Genomic DNA, 22,016 nt, shown 5'->3' on the forward strand with positions numbered 1-22,016 from the left:
TCTGTTTGCTGTAACTTTGAACCTAAGGCTAGAGGGGGTTCCTCTGGGCTCTTTAAGTTTGATTACCCTGTAACGTTATTTTTCATCCTGATTTTACAGAGATGATTTTGACCTTTTTTCTTTAATTAAAAGCCTTTTTTAATAACCTGATTGATTTTTCCTTGTTTTTAGATCCAAGGGGATTGGATCTGGATCCACCAGGAGTTGGTGGGAGAAAGGAGGGGGGATGGTTAATTTCTCCTTGTTTTAAGATCCAAGGGGTTGGATCTGTGTTCACCAGGGAGTTGGTAGAAGTCTCTCTCAAGGCTACCCAGGGAAGGGAGTTAGCCCATTGGGAGTGGTGGCAGTGGACCAGATCTAAGCTGGTAGTTCAGCTTAGAAGTTTTCATGCAGGCCCCCACATCTGTACCCTAAAGTTCAGAGTGGGGAAGGAGCCTTGACAAAAGTGAGCACTGTACGTGTTGTAATGTAGAAAACATCCAAAAATATTTATAAATACATTTAAATTGGTATTCTATTATTGTGTAACAGTGCGATTAAAACTAATTATTTTTTTAATCGTTTGACAGTCCTAGTAATAACCCCATCACACACACCCTAGGTGTACACCAATTATTAAGGCAAGCCAAGTAGCTGTGCAGAGTTTAGTTCACTTAGAGATGTCCTTTAAACAGAAAGGGCTTCCTAATCTTAACTATGATAGAACTGGTCCTCCTTCTAATCTAATGCAAGGGTTTGTTTTGGGCACGTCCTTATCAATAAGACAGTCTAAATTCCTTCCCATCTGTATTGTCTCGTGTGAGGTGCTGTGCAAACACACAAATCTGAAGGCAGTGCACACCTAGGAGGGAGAGGAATTGTGCCATAGTGACCCAGGACTTTGTTACTTCTAGGGCACACTGCTGCATTGCTACTTGGGGCCAGCATTGTATATTTCTTGAAAAGCTCAGCTAGGGTGAAAGGCATGGCCCAACTAATACATGGAGAGGAGTTCTCTGAGCATATTGCCCCTGTGCACCAAGCTCTGCAAAAGCTGCGTGCTTGGTTGTGGGTGCAATTCAAAGGAGTGTCAACATTTTCTAAATCCTGGAATGCTCTGAGAACCAGTCACTAGGCAGAGTTCCCTTGCTCTTACAGTATGTCCTGTCAGAGCAGTTCAGATTTGCAGTTATTCTTACTTGACATTTTTGGAATGTTATTGTTCAAGATGGTTGGCAAAGTATTCCACCTGTGTTCGAGATTTAAAGCCTAATACAAAACGTATTTGTTTACTCTGGGCTTTGTTTAAAGAACTTGACTAGTCCATAATTTAAACTGTTTTTCTTTGATTAAGAGACTAAACTTTGATTGAGTTGTTTTCCTTAAGGCATTTTCAAACCCCAACAGTAAGTGTTGCAGAAATGCAGTGTTTATAGATAGGTGAGAAGCTTTTGCAAAACAAGTTTGTAGATAAGTAAGGACATTCCTATTTAATTTGCTTTTCTGATGTGTTTAGGATGTTGAAAACGATGGACCGGAGCCCTCAGACTGGGACAGATACGCTGCAGAGGAGTATGAGCTTCTTGTTGCTGAAGAATCTGGAAATGAGCAGTTACAAGAAGGGTAGGTGTTGACATTTGCGCAGCTATCTTACATTCAGTAATCCCACACATTTTGTATATCGAAAAACTGCCTTAAACTAGGCCACAGAGGGAGAGAAGGGGAGCATTTGCTTACTTCAGATCAACAGGCAGATACTTAAAGCAAATGCTAGAAGGTAAAAAATAATCTTCATTGTTTGTTTCAGAATAAGAGTATATATGTATTACAGTACTAGTATAGAAATGCCAGGCAGATAGAAAATGAGACCTTGAAGTATTACTAGAAGATGGCAGTTGTGATCTAAAGGGCATAATCAAAACCAGCTGGATGATTGTCAAAAGTGGAATGTCAGTCTAGATGAGTGACAGGGTGGGTGAGAGAATATATTTTATTGGACCAACTTCTGTAGGTGAAAGAGACAAGCTTTTGAGCTTCCACAGAGCTCTTCTTCAGGTCTGGGAAATGTACTCCCGAGTGTCACAGCTAAATACAAGGTGGAACAGATTGTTTAGCATAAGTAGTTAACATATATTATAAGACATTGGCTCTTAACCTTTCCAGGCTACTGTACCTCTTTCAGGAGTCTGATTTGTCTTGCGTACCCCCAAGTTTTACCTCACTTACAAACTACTTGCTTGCAAAATCAGACATAAAAATACAAAAGTGTCACAGCACACTGTTACTGAAAAATTGCTTACTCTCTCCTTTTTACTATATAATTATAAAATAAATCAATTGGAATATAAATATTGTACTTACATTTCAGTGTATCGTATATAGAGCAGTACAAACAATTCACTGTATGAAATATTAGTTTGTACTGACTTCACTTTTTATAAAAAGAACAGGAGTACTTGTGGCACCTTAGAGACTAACAAATTTATTACACGGCTGCTACTCTGAAACCGTTCACTTTTTATGTAGCCTGTTGTAAAACTAGGCAAATATCTAGATGAGTTGATGTACACCCTCCCCTCCCCCAGGAAGACCTCCACTTAACCCTGGTTGAGAACCACTGTTGTCAGAGACTCATTCAAGGTGAAGTAGCCAATTAACACCTCTTTAGTCATAGGACAAAAAGGGAGTTAGTGCGGGGAGGGGGGTTACAGACTGTTATAATAAACCGTAAATCCAGTCTCTTTATTAAGACCATGATTTTTAGTGTCTAGCAAAGTTATGAATTTAAGATCCCAGGCTCATCTTTTGAAGGTGTTGTGCAGTTTTCCTTTGGGGATGAGGACAAAGAATTCTTTCACAATAATAACATCACCCCCCACAACTATCACCGTCAGTCATAAGAAAAAAGAACCATATGACTGGAGACCCCAACAGTGGATGAAATCTCACACTTGATCATTGCATTGATTGCTTGGGAGGAAAAAATTTACTGTGAAATTCTTAATCACCACATCCACCACAAGCTCTCCACTGTTGAGAGGACAGCTATATAGTTCCTGATACCTAACCACCAGATAGTGATCAAACAAAGCAGGTGCCATTGTAGTGCTTAGCTGTGCTGACTACATTAATGAGGCCAACTGACAACTCTCCAACACCACTTACTGTAAAGAATTCAAAAGACCTCACACCACAATTCACCCAGAAATGTAAGGATATCATCAAATCCTTCCCCAAACAACTTCAAGGGAAACACTACACCCCTATCCCCAAAGAACCCACACCAGGGACCTGCTACATGCTTCCCAAGATATACAAACAAGGGAACCCAGGCAGACTCATCATATCTGGTCATGGCACGCTTACTGAAAGAATATCAGGACTTAGAGAAATCATCCTCAAACCACTCACCACACACAAGGCCAGCTTCCTCCAAGACAACTGACTTCATCCAGAAACTCCGCAACATTAACAACTCTTTCAGAACATCATCTTCCTTCCCACTATGGATGTCACTTCCCTGTACTCCAACATTCCTCACCATGATGACATACCTGCCTGCCTCAAATATCTACAAGACAATGGACAACACTCAGATATCCACCCAAATAAATTGTTATGGATGAGGATACAATGTAACACTCAATAACAAACACTTTGTCCAAACCATAGGAATAGCCATGGGTACTAGGATGGCTCTCCAATGCCTAACTCTTCCTGGACCACCTTGAGGAAGTATTTCTGGACAAATGCACCACAAAATCAATTATATACCTGGGATACTTTGATGATATTTTCATCCTCTTGACACGTGGCTTAAACTCCCTCATACAACTACTCCCACCACAACTACAACAACCAGCAGCCATCCATTAAACTCTCTCTGGAACCCTCACACACTTACATCAACTTCCTGGATACTGCGATCACCTTCAACAATGGAACCTTATAGCCAAGAAGTTTTCCAAGTAATACGGCTCATTCTGTATCAGTGACCTGTCCTTTTCATTATTTACCACTCCCACTATCTGTGTCTCATCTGCCAACTTTATCAGTGATTATTTTGTTTTCTTCCAGGTCATTGATAAAAAATATTAAATAGTATAGGGCCAAGAACCAATGCCTGTGGGACGCCACTAGAGACACACATGCTCGATGATGATTCCTCTTTTACAATTACATTTTGAGACCTGTCCCAGTTTTTAATCCATTTAATGTGTGCCCTATTCATTTTATATCAGTCTAATTTTTTAATCAAAATGTCATGTGGTACCAAGTCAGCATCTTGCCCAGGAACAAATCCTGCTGACAGGCTATCATTATCTGGGTCATCCCATTTACCTTTTTTAAATTATGGTACATTAGCTTTCTTCTAGTCCTCTGGAACTTCTCCAGTGTTCCAAGATGTATTGAAAAAAATATATAATAGCACAGAGTGTGCACTGGGCAGCTCTTTAAAACTCTTATATGCAAGTTATATGGACCTGCTAATTTAAAAATATCTATCTTTAATAAGCACTGTTTAACATCCTACTGAGTTACTTTTGGTAAGTATTTCATCATCCTTTTTTCCCCAAATATAGAACAGAAATATTTATTGAACACTTCAGCCTTTTCTACATTATTAGTGACAATTCTACCATTTTCATCTAGTAATGGACCAATTTTGTTCCTTATGTACTTGAAAAACTTTTTGTCCATAGTGTCCTTTTGCTTCCCTTATCAATTTTCTACAATTCCTACTTTCTGATTTACATTCACTGCTATCAGTTTCCCCATTTTTCCATTTGTTGTGTGTGTGTAAGGCTTTTGTAAGGTGATTTTTTGTTTGGTTTTTATGGCTGCTTTCCCTTGACACCAGAACAAAGGATCTGGCTTGACTCTGGAATCAATCCAAGTTCTTCATTCACTGGAGGGAAATTCTGTCTTTCTGCTTTGACTCATAGATGTCTAAGGGTATGTCTACACTACAAAATTAGGTTGAATTTATAGAAGCCGGTTTTATAGAAATTGTTTTTATACAGTCGATTGTGTGTGTCCCCACATAAAATGCTCTAAGTGCATTAAGTCGGCAGACTGCGTCCACAGTACTGAGGCTAGCGTCGACTTCCGGAGCATTGCACTGTGGGTAGCTATCCCACAGTTCCCGCAGTCTCCGAGGTCCATTGGAATTCTGGGTTGAGATCCCAATGCCTGATGATGCAAAAACAGTGTCGCGGGAGATTCTGGGTACATGTCGTCAGGTCCCTCCCCCTCCATGTGAGCAACGGCAGACAGTCGTTTCATGCCTTTTTACCTGGGTTATCTGTGCAGATGACATACCACGGCAAGCATGGAGCCCATTCAGCTCAGCGTCACCATGTGTCATCTGGATGCCGGCAGACATGGTACTGCATTGCTACACAGCAGCAGCTAATTGCCTTTTGGCAGTAGACAGTGCAGTATGACTGGTAGCCGTCATTGGCTATCTGGGTGCTGGCAGACGTGGGACTGCATTGCTATACAGCAGCAGCGCCTTGCCTTTTGGCAGTAGATGTTGTATTACGACTGGTATCCATCGTTGTCGGACTCCTCAGTGAGTTCGGTCAGAGGCGCCTGGGCAGACATGTTTTGTCTCCTGGAGACTCAGTCCTGCCGGCAGTCCTATTGCACCATCTTGACGATGATGGCTAGCAGTCATAATGCAGCATCTTCTGCCAAGCACCCAGAAGATGCCGATGACTATCAGTCATGCTGCACTGTCTGCTGCCAGCCTAAGATGTAAAAGATAGATGGACCAGATTTGTTCTGTATTCATTTGCTTCCTCCTCCCTTCGTGAAATCAACGGCCTGCTAAACCCAGGTGTAGTGAGTCGGTGTGGCTCCCCTCCTGTCCAGAAGAGGGAGCCCACGTGCCGGCACCAGAGTGGGTGGGACCACCACCGCCTGTCCCCGCCCCCCGGAAGTCAAGGGGCGGGACAGGAAGTATAAAGGCCGGCCGCCAGAGCTCAGTTGGAGCCCAGCCACCGCAGGGAGCAGACGTGCGGCCGGGAGCTCCTGCCCAGGAGACCGTTGAAGACCGGGGCTTGGACCCTGGCTGGCCTGAGCTACCCCGGGCCCGCTACGAAGAGGAGCCGCCGGAGCCCGCTCACGCCCGCCACTGGGAGAACCCCTGGGAACCGGACCCCACTAACCCTGAGGGTGAGACTGGACCCGAACCCCTCCGCCCCTGCTGCTACCCAGAGGAGCCGCCTGGGGACCGTTGGCCTGACTTCCCGGCAGAGCTACCGGACCTGCCACCGAGCCCCGGCCCAGAGGAGCCCATGCAGGTGGATTGGCCTGAGCCCGGCGCGACGAGCGAGGTAGGATCTGAGGGGGATCACGGAAGTGGCCCGGGGATAGCCGACCCCGGTCCGGCTGCAACTGAATGTGAGCCTATGTCAGTGTGTTGCGGTCTGGATACCCCACTGACCAGCAGCGGCAGCAACTGCTGTTAGGGCCCCGGGCTGGAACGCAGTGGAGTGGGTGGGCCTGCGTTCCCCCCTGCCACCCCCACTCACGGGTGGCAGGCATCCCCCTCACCCGACACTCGGCTACAGCAAGCCTAGGCGTGCCTTGCGTGGGCTTTGAACTATTTGCTCGCTCAGCCCCTGCAAACGAGGGCCTGAGCTTACCTGTGTTGGCCCGCCCTGATCCAGGGCCTGGCCTCTGAACTATTTGCTCGCTCAGCCCCTCCAAATAAGGGCCTGAGCTTAACTGTGTTGGCCCCGCCCTGATCCAGGGCCTGGCCTCTGAACTATTTGCCCGCTCAGCCCCTGCAAACGAGGGCCTGAGCTTACCTGTGTTGGCCCGCCCTGATCCAGGGCCTGGCCTCTGAACTATTTGCTCGCTCAGCCCCTCCAAATAAGGGCCTGAGCTTAACTGTGTTGGCCCCGCCCTGATCCAGGGCCTGGCCTCTGAACTATTTGCCCGCTCAGCCCCTGCAAACAAGGGCCTGAGCTTACCTGTGTTGGCCCCGCCCTGATCCAGGGCCTGGCCTCTGAACTGTTTACTCGCTCAGCCCCTGCCAACAAGGGCCTGAGCTTAACTGTGTTGGCCCCGCCCTGATCCAGGGCCGGGGCTTTGAACTGTTTCCTCGCTCAGCCCCTGCAAACCCGGGCCTGAGCCAACCGTGTTCGCCCCGCCCTGATCCAGGGCCTGGGCTTTGAACTCTTTGCTCGCTCAGCCCCTGCAGTCAAGGGCCTGAGCTTTAACTGTGGCTGCTCCGACTCTGCACTAAAGAGCCGGAGTTCCGGGACTAACTGACTACTTGTTCCCACAGCAGTGAGTCGGTGTGGCTCCCCTCCTGTCCAGAAGGGTCGAGCCCCGGCTAGGACCTACTACATTTGGCGCCCATCGTGGGGCCCGAGCCCCTGCCCCTGTGAGAAGGGGCTAGAGGGGGAGTGGCAGTTGCCCCCCCCGTTCTAAGGAATGGATATGGAGCGGCTGTTTCAGCTGCTCACGGAGAGCCAGGAGCGGCAGCAGACGGCCCAGCTGCAGCAGCAACAGCAACAGCAGGCCGCTCAGCTCGCACAGCAACAACAGCGAGATGCCGCCCAACTCCAGTTGCAGCAGGAGCAGCACACAGCCCAGCTCGAGCAGCAGCAACAGCTGGTGCGGCAGTTGGGAGTCCAGCTGCAGCAGCTGCTGGTCACTCTCCCTCGCCCCGCGGCGGGGCCGGCGGGGGAGGCTGCGGAGATGCCACGGTTAGCTGCCCCCCTTCGCTTGACAAAGATGAGCCCAGACGACGACCCGGAGGCATTCCTGGTCACGTTCGAGCGGGTAGCCCTCGTCGCCGGGTGGCCCAGGGACCAGTGGGCTACCCTCTTAGCCCCCTACCTGACGGGGGCGGCCCAGGTGGCCTATCGTGGATTGGCGGCTGAGGAAGCACGGGACTACGACCTGGTGAAGGCCGCGATATTGGACGCCCTCGACGTCAGTCCCGAGACTTTCCGACAAAGGTTTCGGGGCCAGACTTACCCCACCGGGGCCCGACCGCGGGTAGTGGCCCAAACCTTAAAAGAGGCTTGCCGACGGTGGCTACAGCCCGGCACCCGGACGGCGGAGGAGGTAACCGAGCAGGTGGTGTTGGAACAGTTCGTGCACACCCTACCCTCCCGAGGGCGCGCCTGGGTGCTTCGCCACCGGCCGACGACGCTGGCCCAGGCAGTGTCGCTAATGGAGGACTTCCTAGCCGCCGAAGATGCAGTAGGGCCCACCTTCCGCCGGCCCGGGCCCGAACCAGTCCGCGGCGAAAAGAAAGGGGAAACCCCGAGCGGACCACGACACCCCGCACCGAGGCCCGACCCCCGCCGCGAGATCCGGACCCGGCACGCAGACCCGGCGCCTCGGACCGGACCAGTGGCCCCGGGCCAGGGGCCCCCAAGGGCTCGGCGAAGCCCCCCCCGGAGCCCAAGCCGAGAAGGCCCCCGGAGCAGACGACCGGAACTCGGACCCTGCTTCAGTTGTGGGAAGATGGGGCACCTCCGGCGAGACTGTCCGGAGATGGACTGCAGCTATGGGCAAGTGTGGGCGGGCCACACTCGAGCCAGGCCGGCCATGAACCCCAAGCTGACCATCCCGGCGGCCGTCGGAGGACGGACGACGCGGGCCTTGATCGACTCAGGGTGTGGTCAGACGTTGGTCCGTAAGGACCTGGTACCGCCGGGTGAGACCCGCCTAGGATCTATTCATCTACAATGTATCCATGGGGATGTCCGACCATACCCCAGCGCCCAGGTCCCCCTAACCATCGCGGGGATCACCCGACACCTGGTGGTTGGGGTAGCTCCCCATCTTGCATATCCTGTGATCCTCGGTCGGGACTGGCCGGCCTTTGAGGAAGTCCTACGGTCCACGCCGGTCCTGGGGGCTGATCGGTTGGGGCCCTCCTCAGAGGACCCCGAGCAGGGTCCGGCGACCGAGATAGACGACACGGACGCAGCGGGACCGCCACCAGAGCCGGCCCCTCAGCCCCGCTTCGATACCGATTTCTGTCGGGACCAGCGAGAGGATCCCACCCTTAGCCGCTTCTACGAGCAGCTCGCGGCAGTAGATGGGAGTGTTGTGGACCCCCAGCGGGCCACCCTGTGGCCCCATTTTGAGCTACGCCGGGACCGGCTCTACCGCCTGGACCGTGACCCCCGCACCCAGGAGCCGCAAACCCAACTGTTAGTGCCCCTGTGTCACCGGCGGGCGGTAATGAAGTTGGCCCACGATGTGCCAGCCGCCGGGCACCTGGGGCGAGAGAAGACCCTCGCTCGAATCCTGGCGCGCTTCTTTTGGCCAGGAATCTCTCAGGAGGTGAAAGAATATTGCGCCTCCTGCCCAGAGTGTCAGAGGGTCGCCCCGCCCGGGATCCCCAAGGCGCCCCTGGTCCCCATGCCAGTGATGGAGACACCCTTTGAACGGGTCGCCATGGACCTCGTGGGCCCCCTCCCGAAGAGTGCCGCGGGGTTTCAATACATCCTGGTCTTGGTGGACTATGCCTCTCGGTTCCCCGAAGCTATCCCCCTACGAAGCATTACCGCCCGGTCTATCGCGGGGGAATTGCTGAAAATCTTCGCCCGAGTAGGACTGCCTAGAGAAATACTGACCGACCAAGGAACGAACTTCACGTCCCAATTGTTGCGACAGGTATGTGCCCTCTTAGGCATCAAACAACTCCGGACGTCCGTGTACCACCCGCAGACGGACGGGTTGGTGGAGCGGTTTAACCGCACTTTGAAAAGCATGTTGCGGAAATTCCCCGCAGAGGACCTCCGCCACTGGGACCAATTCCTTCCACCCTTATTGCTAGCCATCCGAGAAGTCCCGCAGACCTCAACAAAATTCTCCCCTTTCGAGCTGCTGTATGGACGCAGACCGCGGGGCCTCCTAGACCTGATGAGGGAGACCTGGGAACAGTCAGCGTCCCCAGCCCAGGGCCTCCTGAAATATGTCATCCAGTTACAGGAGTACCTTGCCCAGGCCGGAGCCCTGGCCCGCGAAAATTTAAAGACAGCGCAGGAACGGCAGAAACGGACCTACGATCAGGGAGCCCAAGTCCGGGAGTTCCAACCAGGAGACCGTGTCCTACTCCTCCTCCCGTCTAGTGAGTCAAAATTGTTAGCCCGGTGGCAGGGACCTTACGAAGTTGTGCGTAAGGTCGGTCCCGTCACCTACGAGGTGCGGCAACCGGACAAGCGGAAGGAAACCCAGCGGTACCACGTCAACTTGCTGAAACGGTGGCAGGACCGGGAGGGCCTCTTAATCAACCCATGCCCGCCCGAGCCGGAATTGGGACCCCAGGTACCCTCGACGGATGACCCCCCGGCACCCCAATTGGGACAATCGCTCACGGAAGAGCAATGTAAACAGACTAACTGCCTGCTGAAAACCTTCAAGCGAACCTTCACGGCCGTACCGGGCCATACGTCCCTGGTCAAACACTCCATCCAGACCGAGCCGGGAAAGGTGGTTCGAGAAACGACCCGGCCCCTGCCCTATCGGATGCGGGGTGCGGTCGAGGAGGAAGTAAGAGCCATGCTGGCTCTGGGCGTCATCGAACCGTCGCAGAGCGAGTGGCGTAGTCCGGTGGTCCTGGTGCCCAAACCGGACGGTACCCGCCGCTTCTGCATTGACTTTCGGAGGGTAAACGCCATCTCGCGCTTCGACGCCTACCCGATGCCCCGTGTAGACGAGTTACTGGGCCGCCTGGGGGAGGCCCAGTATATCACCACTTTGGATCTTAGCAAAGGCTACTGGCAGATCCCCCTCGAGGAGACCTCAAAAGAGAAGACCGCCTTTGCCACTCCAACGGGGCTGTACCAATTCACACGGATGCCATTCGGTCTCCATGGAGCCCCAGCCACCTTCCAGCGGCTGATGGACAAACTTCTGCAGCCCCATCAGGACTATGCGGCGGCGTACATAGACGACGTGGTCATCTATAGCCGCGGCTGGGAGGATCATCTGCCCCGGGTTGCGGCGGTCCTAAGGTCCCTAAGACAGGCGGGCCTGACCGCCAACCCCAAAAAGTGCCGGATTGCCTGGCAAGAGACCAACTATCTCGGCTATACCGTCGGGGGCGGACGGGTCAAGCCCCTTGTCGGGAAAGTCCAGGCCCTCCTGGACTGTCCCACCCCATCGACCAAACGGCACGTTCGGCAGTTCCTGGGCCTCGTCGGGTATTACAGACGGTTCATCCCCCAGTTCGCGACCATCGCAGCACCCTTAACTGGGCTTCTGACGAAGGACAGCCCCCGGCAGGTACGATGGTCCCCCGAGTGTGAAGCGGCCTTCCGGACACTGCAGAAGTGCCTCTGCCAGGAACCGGTTCTCTATAGCCCAGACTTTAAACGCCCATTCATCCTGCAGACGGACGCCTCTGGCGTAGGATTAGGGGCAGTCCTGTCCCAAGAAGTGGAGGGAAAGGACCACCCCGTAGTATATCTCAGCCGGAAGCTGTTCCCCCGTGAGAGGAATTACGCCGTGGTGGAAAAAGAGGCCCTCGCGGTGAAGTGGGCCTGCGATGCCCTGCGCTTCTACCTCCTCGGGGCCCCGTTCACCCTCGTCACAGACCACGCCCCCCTCCGGTGGCTAATGCGGATGAAAGATAATAATGCCCGCATTATGCGGTGGTACCTCGCTTTACAACCCTACGCATTTACGGTCCAGCATCGAGCTGGTAAGGACCATACGAATGCGGACTTCCTATCCCGCATAGGGGAGATGGGAGGACCTGGCCCCGACAGGCGGGAGCCAGTCTTAAGGGGGGGGGTGTGTAGTGAGTCGGTGTGGCTCCCCTCCTGTCCAGAAGAGGGAGCCCACGTGCCGGCACCAGAGTGGGTGGGACCACCACCGCCTGTCCCCGCCCCCCGGAAGTCAAGGGGCGGGACAGGAAGTATAAAGGCCGGCCGCCAGAGCTCAGTTGGAGCCCAGCCACCGCAGGGAGCAGACGTGCGGCCGGGAGCTCCTGCCCAGGAGACCGTTGAAGACCGGGGCTTGGACCCTGGCTGGCCTGAGCTACCCCGGGCCCGCTACGAAGAGGAGCCGCCGGAGCCCGCTCACGCCCGCCACTGGGAGAACCCCTGGGAACCGGACCCCACTAACCCTGAGGGTGAGACTGGACCCGAACCCCTCCGCCCCTGCTGCTACCCAGAGGAGCCGCCTGGGGACCGTTGGCCTGACTTCCCGGCAGAGCTACCGGACCTGCCACCGAGCCCCGGCCCAGAGGAGCCCATGCAGGTGGATTGGCCTGAGCCCGGCGCGACGAGCGAGGTAGGATCTGAGGGGGATCACGGAAGTGGCCCGGGGATAGCCGACCCCGGTCCGGCTGCAACTGAATGTGAGCCTATGTCAGTGTGTTGCGGTCTGGATACCCCACTGACCAGCAGCGGCAGCAACTGCTGTTAGGGCCCCGGGCTGGAACGCAGTGGAGTGGGTGGGCCTGCGTTCCCCCCTGCCACCCCCACTCACGGGTGGCAGGCATCCCCCTCACCCGACACTCGGCTACAGCAAGCCTAGGCGTGCCTTGCGTGGGCTTTGAACTATTTGCTCGCTCAGCCCCTGCAAACGAGGGCCTGAGCTTACCTGTGTTGGCCCGCCCTGATCCAGGGCCTGGCCTCTGAACTATTTGCTCGCTCAGCCCCTCCAAATAAGGGCCTGAGCTTAACTGTGTTGGCCCCGCCCTGATCCAGGGCCTGGCCTCTGAACTATTTGCCCGCTCAGCCCCTGCAAACGAGGGCCTGAGCTTACCTGTGTTGGCCCGCCCTGATCCAGGGCCTGGCCTCTGAACTATTTGCTCGCTCAGCCCCTCCAAATAAGGGCCTGAGCTTAACTGTGTTGGCCCCGCCCTGATCCAGGGCCTGGCCTCTGAACTATTTGCCCGCTCAGCCCCTGCAAACAAGGGCCTGAGCTTACCTGTGTTGGCCCCGCCCTGATCCAGGGCCTGGCCTCTGAACTGTTTACTCGCTCAGCCCCTGCCAACAAGGGCCTGAGCTTAACTGTGTTGGCCCCGCCCTGATCCAGGGCCGGGGCTTTGAACTGTTTCCTCGCTCAGCCCCTGCAAACCCGGGCCTGAGCCAACCGTGTTCGCCCCGCCCTGATCCAGGGCCTGGGCTTTGAACTCTTTGCTCGCTCAGCCCCTGCAGTCAAGGGCCTGAGCTTTAACTGTGGCTGCTCCGACTCTGCACTAAAGAGCCGGAGTTCCGGGACTAACTGACTACTTGTTCCCACAGCAGTGAGTCGGTGTGGCTCCCCTCCTGTCCAGAAGGGTCGAGCCCCGGCTAGGACCTACTACACCAGGGTTTTGAGTTCAATCTTTGGGGGGGGGGGGCATTCTGTGTGACAGTTGTTTGCGTTTCTCCCTGATGCACAGCCACCTTTGTTGATTTTAATTCCCTGTAAGCCATGTCGTCACTCGCCCCTCCCTCCCTCCGTCAGACAATAGTTTTGTGCCTTTTTTCAGCCCAGACGCCATAGCACTGGGATGATGGAGCCCGCTCAGATCACCGCGGCAATTATGAACACCACGCGCATTGTCCTGGAGTATATGCAGAGCCAGAACATGCCAAAGCGAAACCAGGCGGGGAGGCGATAGCAGCACGGCGACGAGATTGATGAAGAAATTGACATGGACATAGACCTCTCAGAAAGTACGGACCCCAGCAATGTGCAAATCATGGTGTTAATGGGGCAGGTTCATGCCATGGAACGCTGATTCTGGGCCTGGGAAACCAGCACAGACTGGTGGGACCGCATCGTGTTGCAGGTGTGGAACGATTCCCAGTGGCTGCGAAACTTTCGCATGCGTAAGGGCACTTTCATGGAACTTTGTGAGTTGCTTTCCCCTGCCCTGCGCCAGAATACCAGGATGAGAGCAGCCCTCACAGTTGAGAAGCGAGTGGCGATAGCCCTGTGGAAGCTTGCAACGCCAGTCAGTCGGGAATCAATTTGGAGTGGGCAAATCTACTGTGGGAGCTACTGTGATCCAAGTAGCCAACGCAATCAAAGACCTGCTGGTATCAAGGGTAGTGACTCTGGGAAACGTGCAGGTCATAGTGGATGGCTTTGCGGCAATGGGATTCCCTAACTGTGGTGGGGCGATAGACGGAATCCATATCCCCATCTTGTCACCAGAGCACCAAGCCAGTGAGCACATAAACCGAAAAGGGTACTTTTCAATGCTGTTGCAAGCCCTGGTGGATCACAAGGGACGTTTCACTAACATCAATATGGGATGGCTGGGAAAGGCACATGATGCTCGCGTCTTCAGGAACGCTGGTCTGTTTCAAAAGCTGGAGGAAGGGACTTTCTTCCCGGACCAGAAAATAACCATTGGGGATGTTGAAATGCTTATAGTTATCCTTGGGGACCCAGCCTACCCCTTAATGCCATGGCTCATGAAGCTGTACACAGGCAGCCTGGACAGTAGTCAGGACCTGTTCAACTGAGCAAGTGCAGAATGGTGGTAGAATGTGCATTTGGACATTTAAAAGTGCGCTGGCGCAGTTTACTGACTCGGATAGACCTCAGCGAAACCAATATCCCCATTGTTATTGCTGTTTACTGTGTGCTCCACAATATCTGTGAGAGTAAGGGGGAGACATTTATGTCGGGGTGGGAGGTTGAGGTAAATTGCCTGGCCGCTGATTACGCGCAGCCAGACACCAGGGCGGTTAGAACAGTACAGCAGGGCACGGTGCGCATCAGAGAAGCTTTGAAAACCAGTTTTGTGACTGCCTAGGCTACGGTGTGAAACTTCTGTTTGTTTCTCCTTGATGAAACCCCCCTCCCTCCCCCAGTTCACGCTACTTCCCTGTAAGCTAACCACCCTCCCCTCCCCCCTTCGAGCACCACTTGCAGAGGCAATAGAGTCATTGTTATTTCACATTCATGCATTCTTTATTAATTCATCACACAAATAGGATAACTGCCAAGGTAGCCCGGGAGGGGTGGGGGAGGAGGGAAGAACAAGGACACACTGCACTTTAAAACTTCAAAAATTAATTGAAGGCCAGCCTTCTGATGCTTGGGCAATCCTCTGGGGTGAAGTGGCTGGGTGGCCGGAGGCCCCCCCCACCGTGTTCTTGGGCGTCTGGGTGAGGAGGCTGAGGAACTCGGGGAGGAGGGCTATTGGTTACACAGGGGCTGTAGTGGCGGTCTCTGCTCCTGCTGCCTTTCCTGCAGCTCAACCATACACTGGAGCATATCAGTTTGATGCTCCTGCTGCCTTTCCTGCAGCTCAACCATACACTGGAGCATATCAGTTTGATGCTCCAGCAGCCGGCGCATTGACTCTTGCCTTCTGTCAGCCATCTAACGCCACCTATCCTCTTCAGCCCACCACTTGCTCTCTTCAGCCCGTGATTCAGCCCGCCACCTCTCCTCTTGTTCATATTGTGCTTTTCTGCACTCTGACATTGTCTGCCTCCACGCATTCTGCTGTGCTCTGTCAGCATGGGAGGACAGCTGGAGCTCCGAGAACATATCATCCCGAGTCCGCCGTTTTCTCCTTCTAATCTTCACTAGCCTCTGCGAAGGAGAAACATTTGCAGCTGGTGGAGGAAAAGGGAGAGGTGGTTAAAAAGACCCATTTTAGAGAACAATGGGTACACTCTTTCACGTTAAATTATGCTGTTCATATTACACAGCACATGTGCTTTCGTTACAAGGTCGCATTTTTCCTCTTATATTGAGGGCCTGTCAGTTTGGTGTGAGAGATCACTCACGCAGTGCCAGGCAACAGAATTCGGGTTGCAGGCAGCCATGGTAAGCCATAGTCTTTTCGCTTTTTTAACCTTCATAACATGTGGGAATGGTTTCAAACAGCAGCGCCCTCACTTCTCATACCAAGGACCCGTTGGGTTGGCCATTTAAAATGGGTTTGCAATGTAAAAGGAGGGACTGCACAAACCCAACTAACTCCCCTCACCCCCACACCCAATTCTCTGGGATGATCACTTCACCTCTCCCCCCCACCGCGTGGCTAACAGCAGGGAATATTTCTGTTCAGCCGAGCAGGAACGGGCACCTCTGAATGTCCCCTTAATAAAATCACCCCCTTTCAACCAGGTGACCGTGAATGATATCACTCTCCTGAGGATAACAAAGAGAGATAAGGAATGGATGTTGTCTGCATGCCAGCAAACACCGGGACCATACACTGCCATGCTTAGTTATGCAATGATTCCAGACTACGTGCTACTGGCCTGGCATGGTAAAGTGTCCTACCATGGCGGACGGGATAAGGCAGCCCTCCCCAGAAACCATTTGCAAAGGCTTTGGGAGTACATGAAGGAGAGCTTTCTGGAGATGTCCCTGGAGGATTTCCGCTCCATCCCCATACACGTTAACAGACTTTTCCAGTAGCTGTACTGGCCGTGATTGCCAGGGCAAATTAATCATTAAACACGCTTGTTTTTTAAACCATGTGTGATATTTACAAAGGTACACTCACCAGAGGTCCCTTGTGTGCCCTCAGGGTCTGGGAGCATGCCTTGGGTGAGTTCGAGGGTTACTGGTTCCAGGTCCAGGGTGATAAACATATCCTGGCTGTTGGGGAAACTGGTTTCTCCGCTTCCTTGCTGTGAGCTATCGTCATTGTCTTCATCATCATTATCATCTTCCTCGTTCCCCAAACCCGCTTCCGTGTTGCGTGATTCTCCATTGATGGAGTCAAAGCACAGGGTTGGGGTAGTGGTGGCTGCACCCCCCTAGCATGGCATGCAGCTCCGCGTAGAAGCAGCATGGCTGTGGCTCTGCCCCGGACCATCCGTTTGCCTCTCTGGCTTTGTGGTAGGCTTGCCTTAGCTCCTTAAGTTTCATGCGGCACTGCTGTGCGTCACTGTTATGGCCTCTGTCCTTCATGCCCTTTGAGATTTTTTCTAATGTTTTGGCATTTCGTTTACTGCAACGGAGTTCAGCTAGCACTGATTCGTCTCCCCATATGGTGAGCAGAGCCCGTACCTCCCTTTCGGTCCATGCTGGAGCTCTTTTGTGATCCTGGGACTCCATCATGGTTACCTGTCCTGATGAGCTCTGTGTGGTCACCTGTGCACTCCACGCAGGGCAAACAGGAAATGAAATTCAAAAGTTCATGGGGCTTTCCATGTCTACATGGTCAGTGCATCTGAGTTGAGAGTGCTGTCCAGAGCGGTCACAATGGAGCACTGTGGGCTAGCTCCCGGAGGTCAATTCCGTCGAATTGCGTCCACACTACCCCAAATCCGACCCAGGAAGGCCGATTTCAGCGCTAATCCCCTCGTCGGAGGTGGAATAAAGAAATGGGTTTAAAGGGCCCTTTAAATCGAAAAAAAGGGCTTCGTCATGTGGATGTGTCCAGGCTTAATTTGATTTAACGCTGCTAAATTCGACTAAACACGTCGTGTAGACCAGGCCTTAGACTGAATTCTCTAGTAGAGTGGTTACTTCTAGAGCCAGCCATCTGTCCTAACAGCTCCTGCAACTGGAAATAATACCTTTGAGGTGAAATATTGCTAACTGTCACTGAATCATCAGGACACAGACCCCACTCATGCAGTTATTGGCAGGGTGAGGCATACTACCATGTATCACCTACTCCTTCATTCCTAGGATCTGAAAGGTCATCCTTACTAAGGTGATCTCAGCTCAAACCAATTCTATAGATGGCCAACATTTGGAGAATAGAAGTGGTGAAAAGTAACCTGCCTCCTTCATGAGAATGGCTCCAAGGAGCCTCATTATAGCAGACTAGTTAGTAATGCCTTCCAAAAGCAGGATGGGTGAGGAACTGTGTTATATAAATGTTTAGAACATCAAATTGCCCAAACTCAGCTCACTCTAGAAGCTGGCTTAAGAAAGTAGTGACCTAGCTCCATGTAGTTGCCCTACAACCCTCAAGTAAAGTCACACTCCACTGGTGTCTAGTGGAGGTCATACTAACCTGTCCAGAGGCTCTCAGCCTGGTTATACACATGATTCCATTAACTCTGACAGGGTCTCCTCCTGAGCTTTGTTTAAGGTGTGACAAAGGAACATGTTGCTATTAACCCCAGAACCCTGAGAAAGTGCATTACTTGGCCAGTTCCTTCTACATAGCAAGGAACACTGACTAAGGCAGGGGTGGGCAAACTTTTTGGCCTGAGGGTCACATCTGGGTATAGAAATTGTATGCCGGCCCATGAATGCTCACGAAATTTGGGTTGGGGTGAGGGCTCTGGCTGGGGGGTGGGCCAGAAATGAGGAGTTCACGGTGCAAGGGAGGCTCTGGGCTGGGGCAGGGATGTGTGTGAGGGCAGTGGGTGCAGGCTCTGGGGATGAGGGGTTTGGGGTGCATGAGGGTGCTCCAGACTGGGACCAAGGGGTTCAGAAGGCAGGAGGGCCATCAGGGCTGGGGCAGGGTGGGGCGTGGGGTGGTGGCTTGAGGGTTCAGGCTCTGGGCAGCACTTACTTCAGGCAGTTCCCGGAAGCAGCAGCAAGTCCCCACCCTGGCACTTATGCGGCGGTGCAGCCAGGCATCTCTGCACACTGACCCATCCACAGGCACCGCCCCTGCAGCTCTCACTGGCCGCGGTTCCTGGCCAAGGGGAACTTGAAGGGCAGCGCTTGGGGCCGGGTCAGCATGCAGAGCAGAGCCCCCTGGCTGCCCCTGTCCGTAGGAGCCTGAGTGGGGACCATGCTGCTGCAACCGGGAGCTGCACAGAGCAGCCCCCGATCTTGCTCCCTGGCTGGAGCACCAGAGCAGGGCAAGCCCCAGACCCCGCTTCCCAGCAGGAGCTTGAGGGCCAGATTAAAACAGCTGGTGGGCCATGCAGGCCATAGTTTGCCCACCCCTGGACTAAGGACTATCCCCTTGTCTTTTGAGAGACAGAAACCAGCTCCCAAAAGGTGCTGGCCATTCGAGCAGTGTTAAGACGTACATAGACTAGAGAGTAGATTTCTCTTTGCTGATCCTCAGCCAGAGTTTGGAAGAGGTCAGATGTCTGCTGGAGGGTGTGTATTGCCCCCTCTGAAGATGAGGCTCAGTGAGAGGTGTAGGCAGGGATAAAGCAGGTGAGCTATGACCACTGTTGGCTTGTAAGCTCTTTGGGGCAGGGACTGTCTTTGTGCTCTGTGTTTTTACAGCGTCTTGCATGCTGGGGCTCCTAGATGCTAAATAATAACAACTTGAACACCTGGGGGCAGCATCTTGTACTGGGATGGTTGCTGTCCAGTATGAACCTGAGGTACTTCCTGTGCTTCTGCCTGGTCAAGATGTGCCACTATCCTGTGGTGCCATACACAGTGCGGAACACCACGGAGGCAGCCATGTGGTTGCTGCCAAAAGATCTCTGTTCTAAGATTTGGGGCAGTACAATAGCTCAGTGGTTTGAGCATTGGCCTGCTAAACCCAGGGTTGAGAGTCCAATCCTTGAGGGGGCCACGTAGGGATCTGGGGCAAAAATCAGTACTTGGTCCTGCTAGTGAAGGCAGGGGGCTGGACTCAATGACCTTTCGGGGTCCCTTCCAGCTCTATGAGATAGGTATCTCTCCATATAAACAGTGTCAGGGATTGCTTCTGGTACTGAAGGGACCCAAGATCATAGGGAGAATTTAAATTGCATGGCACCCTGGGCTCTTTTTAAAGAGGATGCAGAAACTTCAGGCAGAGCCTCCAAGGACCCAAAGGAGTCTCCTTATGGGTAGGACTAGGAAGCTCTGATAGCGCTCCTCCTGCTAACCAGGATACTGACCAGCCTGACCATAAAGCAACTCTACCATAGCTCCTCCTTTTAGAACTAAGGGACTTTTCAGAGCCACTGAGCTCTAATACTAGGAGCTAGATGCTGAGACTTCCAGCTGTTTGAGAATGGGACATGATGGTGTGATTGCTTGAGAGAATTGTCTCAGATCTCAGCATTTTAGTGGGCTTCAAAGCATCACTTAAGCCAAGACTATCCAGAGGCACGGGGGAGTTTCTGAGCGAGTCAAAGCCAAGGCCTCCTCCATAAGAAGGGTCCACAACCCAGCTTTACAGTCTTTCACGGCCAGATAAATTTCCCTATATGTTGAAGGCAGTGGTGTCTGATGAGCACCATCAGTGCCAAGAGGAGCACCTGTTGAAATGAGAATGACAGCACTGAAAAAGTGACAACATTAGAACAGAAGTGTTTTTAATTGAATAAAAATCCTAAAACTAAATCTATTTCACAAAACAGAAATCTTCACCTGGAGGAGGGTTCCTCACTGCTTCAGCAGAGAGAGGAAGTGGGGACTGCTAGAGAGGGTGAGATTATTCCTAACCTTGGCTCCAGGGTGAAAAGAACTGGAATGTCAGGCACATGTCCCCAACTATTACCACTAAAAAAGAAGATTCTATGACCACAGGCACATAACTGACAGCAGTGCTCTGTGTAGACACAAATACAGGAGAACCATAGTCACAATTTTCTTGTGCTGCAATTTGAAGGACATCAGTAGATTTTAACAAGAAAAACAGGTTCATATTTAAATCTTCCCCAAACATCCCTCTGTGCTATTGCATCTTTATTTTAAAATGTTGATCTCTTGGAGGGTGGGACTGCAAAAATCAACAGTATCAAAAGTTAAAGTAATAGAACTGCAGTAAAGTGTAAAAGTTAAAGTAATAGAACTGCAGATAGCAATTAAAATGCAGCATAAACGTTCAGATACTTTTGTATCTGAAAACATTAGATTTTTACAATCAAAAAACATGTTTCTACATGTTTTGACAGTATCATTGTTCTCTCATTGCAGATCATTTGAAGAGGACTATGAAACAGATGAACTTTTAACTCCCTCTGAAACTGCAGACAAGTCGGACAAACTAGTTATCTCAGACCTTTCATCCTAGAAAAATGGAAGACATGGAACTAGTATCTGTCAATATTTAAGTGGCGAGTGGTCGGTAGACACTTAGGAGTTTTTTTAAAAAATCCTTCCTTGAAGCAAAGTGCTTTATTTTATACACTGTAATTCAAGATCTTTTTTTTCTTCATATGTGTAACTGCAAGAAGGTAATTTCTATAAAAAGTCTTTTTGCAAATTGTTATTGTGCATGCTCATTAAATATGGTGACTGCACTTTGTTTCCTTCTTGTCTTGCCATACAAATTCTATAAAGTCTCCATGTGCAATAATGGTCTAACATCTAATGCTTAAACATAATAAAATTGCATGCAACTTGCACAGTAGTCATTACCAAATTAATTCAAGGCCGTCACTTCTGTATTATTTATTCTGTACCCTTTAACTTTACCAGGCTGACAAATTAACTCCGTTTAAATGAACATCTAAAGAGTTCCATCAAGCCTCATCTAAAAATGTCCTGCTCATTCTGGAAACAGAAAATATCCCCAAACACAACACACAAATTAAGGTGCCCTCTTGTGCTTTACACTGTAAGCTCTTCAAACGCTTATTTGTTAAGCGTATTTTACTCACTGTACAGGGCAATATACAGCTACAGTACTACAGACGAAAAAAACCACATTAAGACAGAATTCAGGTTTAGCACCTTTGCACTCTCTCACATGGATAGAAGGAACTCCCTGCAAATACTGACAATGCCACCGTACTGTCCTCCTTGAAACTCTTCTCTGCTGTGATGCCTACAAAAATATCAACAATTAGGGCAGCTGACGTGCTATGAGTGCTGCTTCTCATGCTAACCTAAATTATCTCCATTTCCTAATGCTCCTCCCATCTGTTGTATCCGCGTGTTAGCTATAATCTTAGACATATATTGTAAACTACAGACATATGGCAAAATCTGTCACTGCCCTTAAAGTGTCTAGCTTAATGAGGCCCAGGCCATTAGGTACTACTGCAATACCAATAATTAATAAATAATCAATAAGCAGAAGATTGAGTGTATATGAGTAATTTAGGTTAAAACATTGCAGGGCTTTCTAATGATCCCCACAGCATGCATTACATCCTGAAGAAATTCAGAGTTAAGTTATCCTCAAACTATCCAAACATGTTAAGGTATGGAAATGTACAGTAAAAGTACCTAAACAATCTTAACTCTGCCCTCTAGTGATACTATACAAC

General features: G+C 51.5%; 1 protein-coding gene across 5 annotated transcripts in view; it reads left to right on the forward strand.

Moving 5' to 3' along the window:
• The window catches only part of PPP2R3A (protein phosphatase 2 regulatory subunit B''alpha), a 173,994-nt gene extending 152,847 nt beyond the window's left edge, over positions 1–21,147 (forward strand). For 4 of the 5 annotated variants that reach the window (XM_054039288.1, XM_054039286.1, XM_054039287.1 and 1 more), the window contains 2 exons: positions 1,496–1,602; positions 20,160–20,788. In XM_054039288.1, coding sequence (XP_053895263.1) covers positions 1,496–1,602; positions 20,160–20,322 — 270 coding nt within the window. In that variant the 3' untranslated portion in view covers positions 20,323–20,788. Of the gene's footprint in view, positions 1–1,495; positions 1,603–20,159 lie in introns of all 5 variants that reach the window. The other variant, XM_054039289.1, reaches the window with a different exon arrangement.
• Positions 21,148–22,016: the final 869 nt, after the last annotated feature.

This window comes from Malaclemys terrapin, chromosome 9 (assembly GCF_027887155.1).
Source record: "Malaclemys terrapin pileata isolate rMalTer1 chromosome 9, rMalTer1.hap1, whole genome shotgun sequence".
Lineage (NCBI taxonomy): Eukaryota > Metazoa > Chordata > Testudines > Emydidae > Malaclemys > Malaclemys terrapin.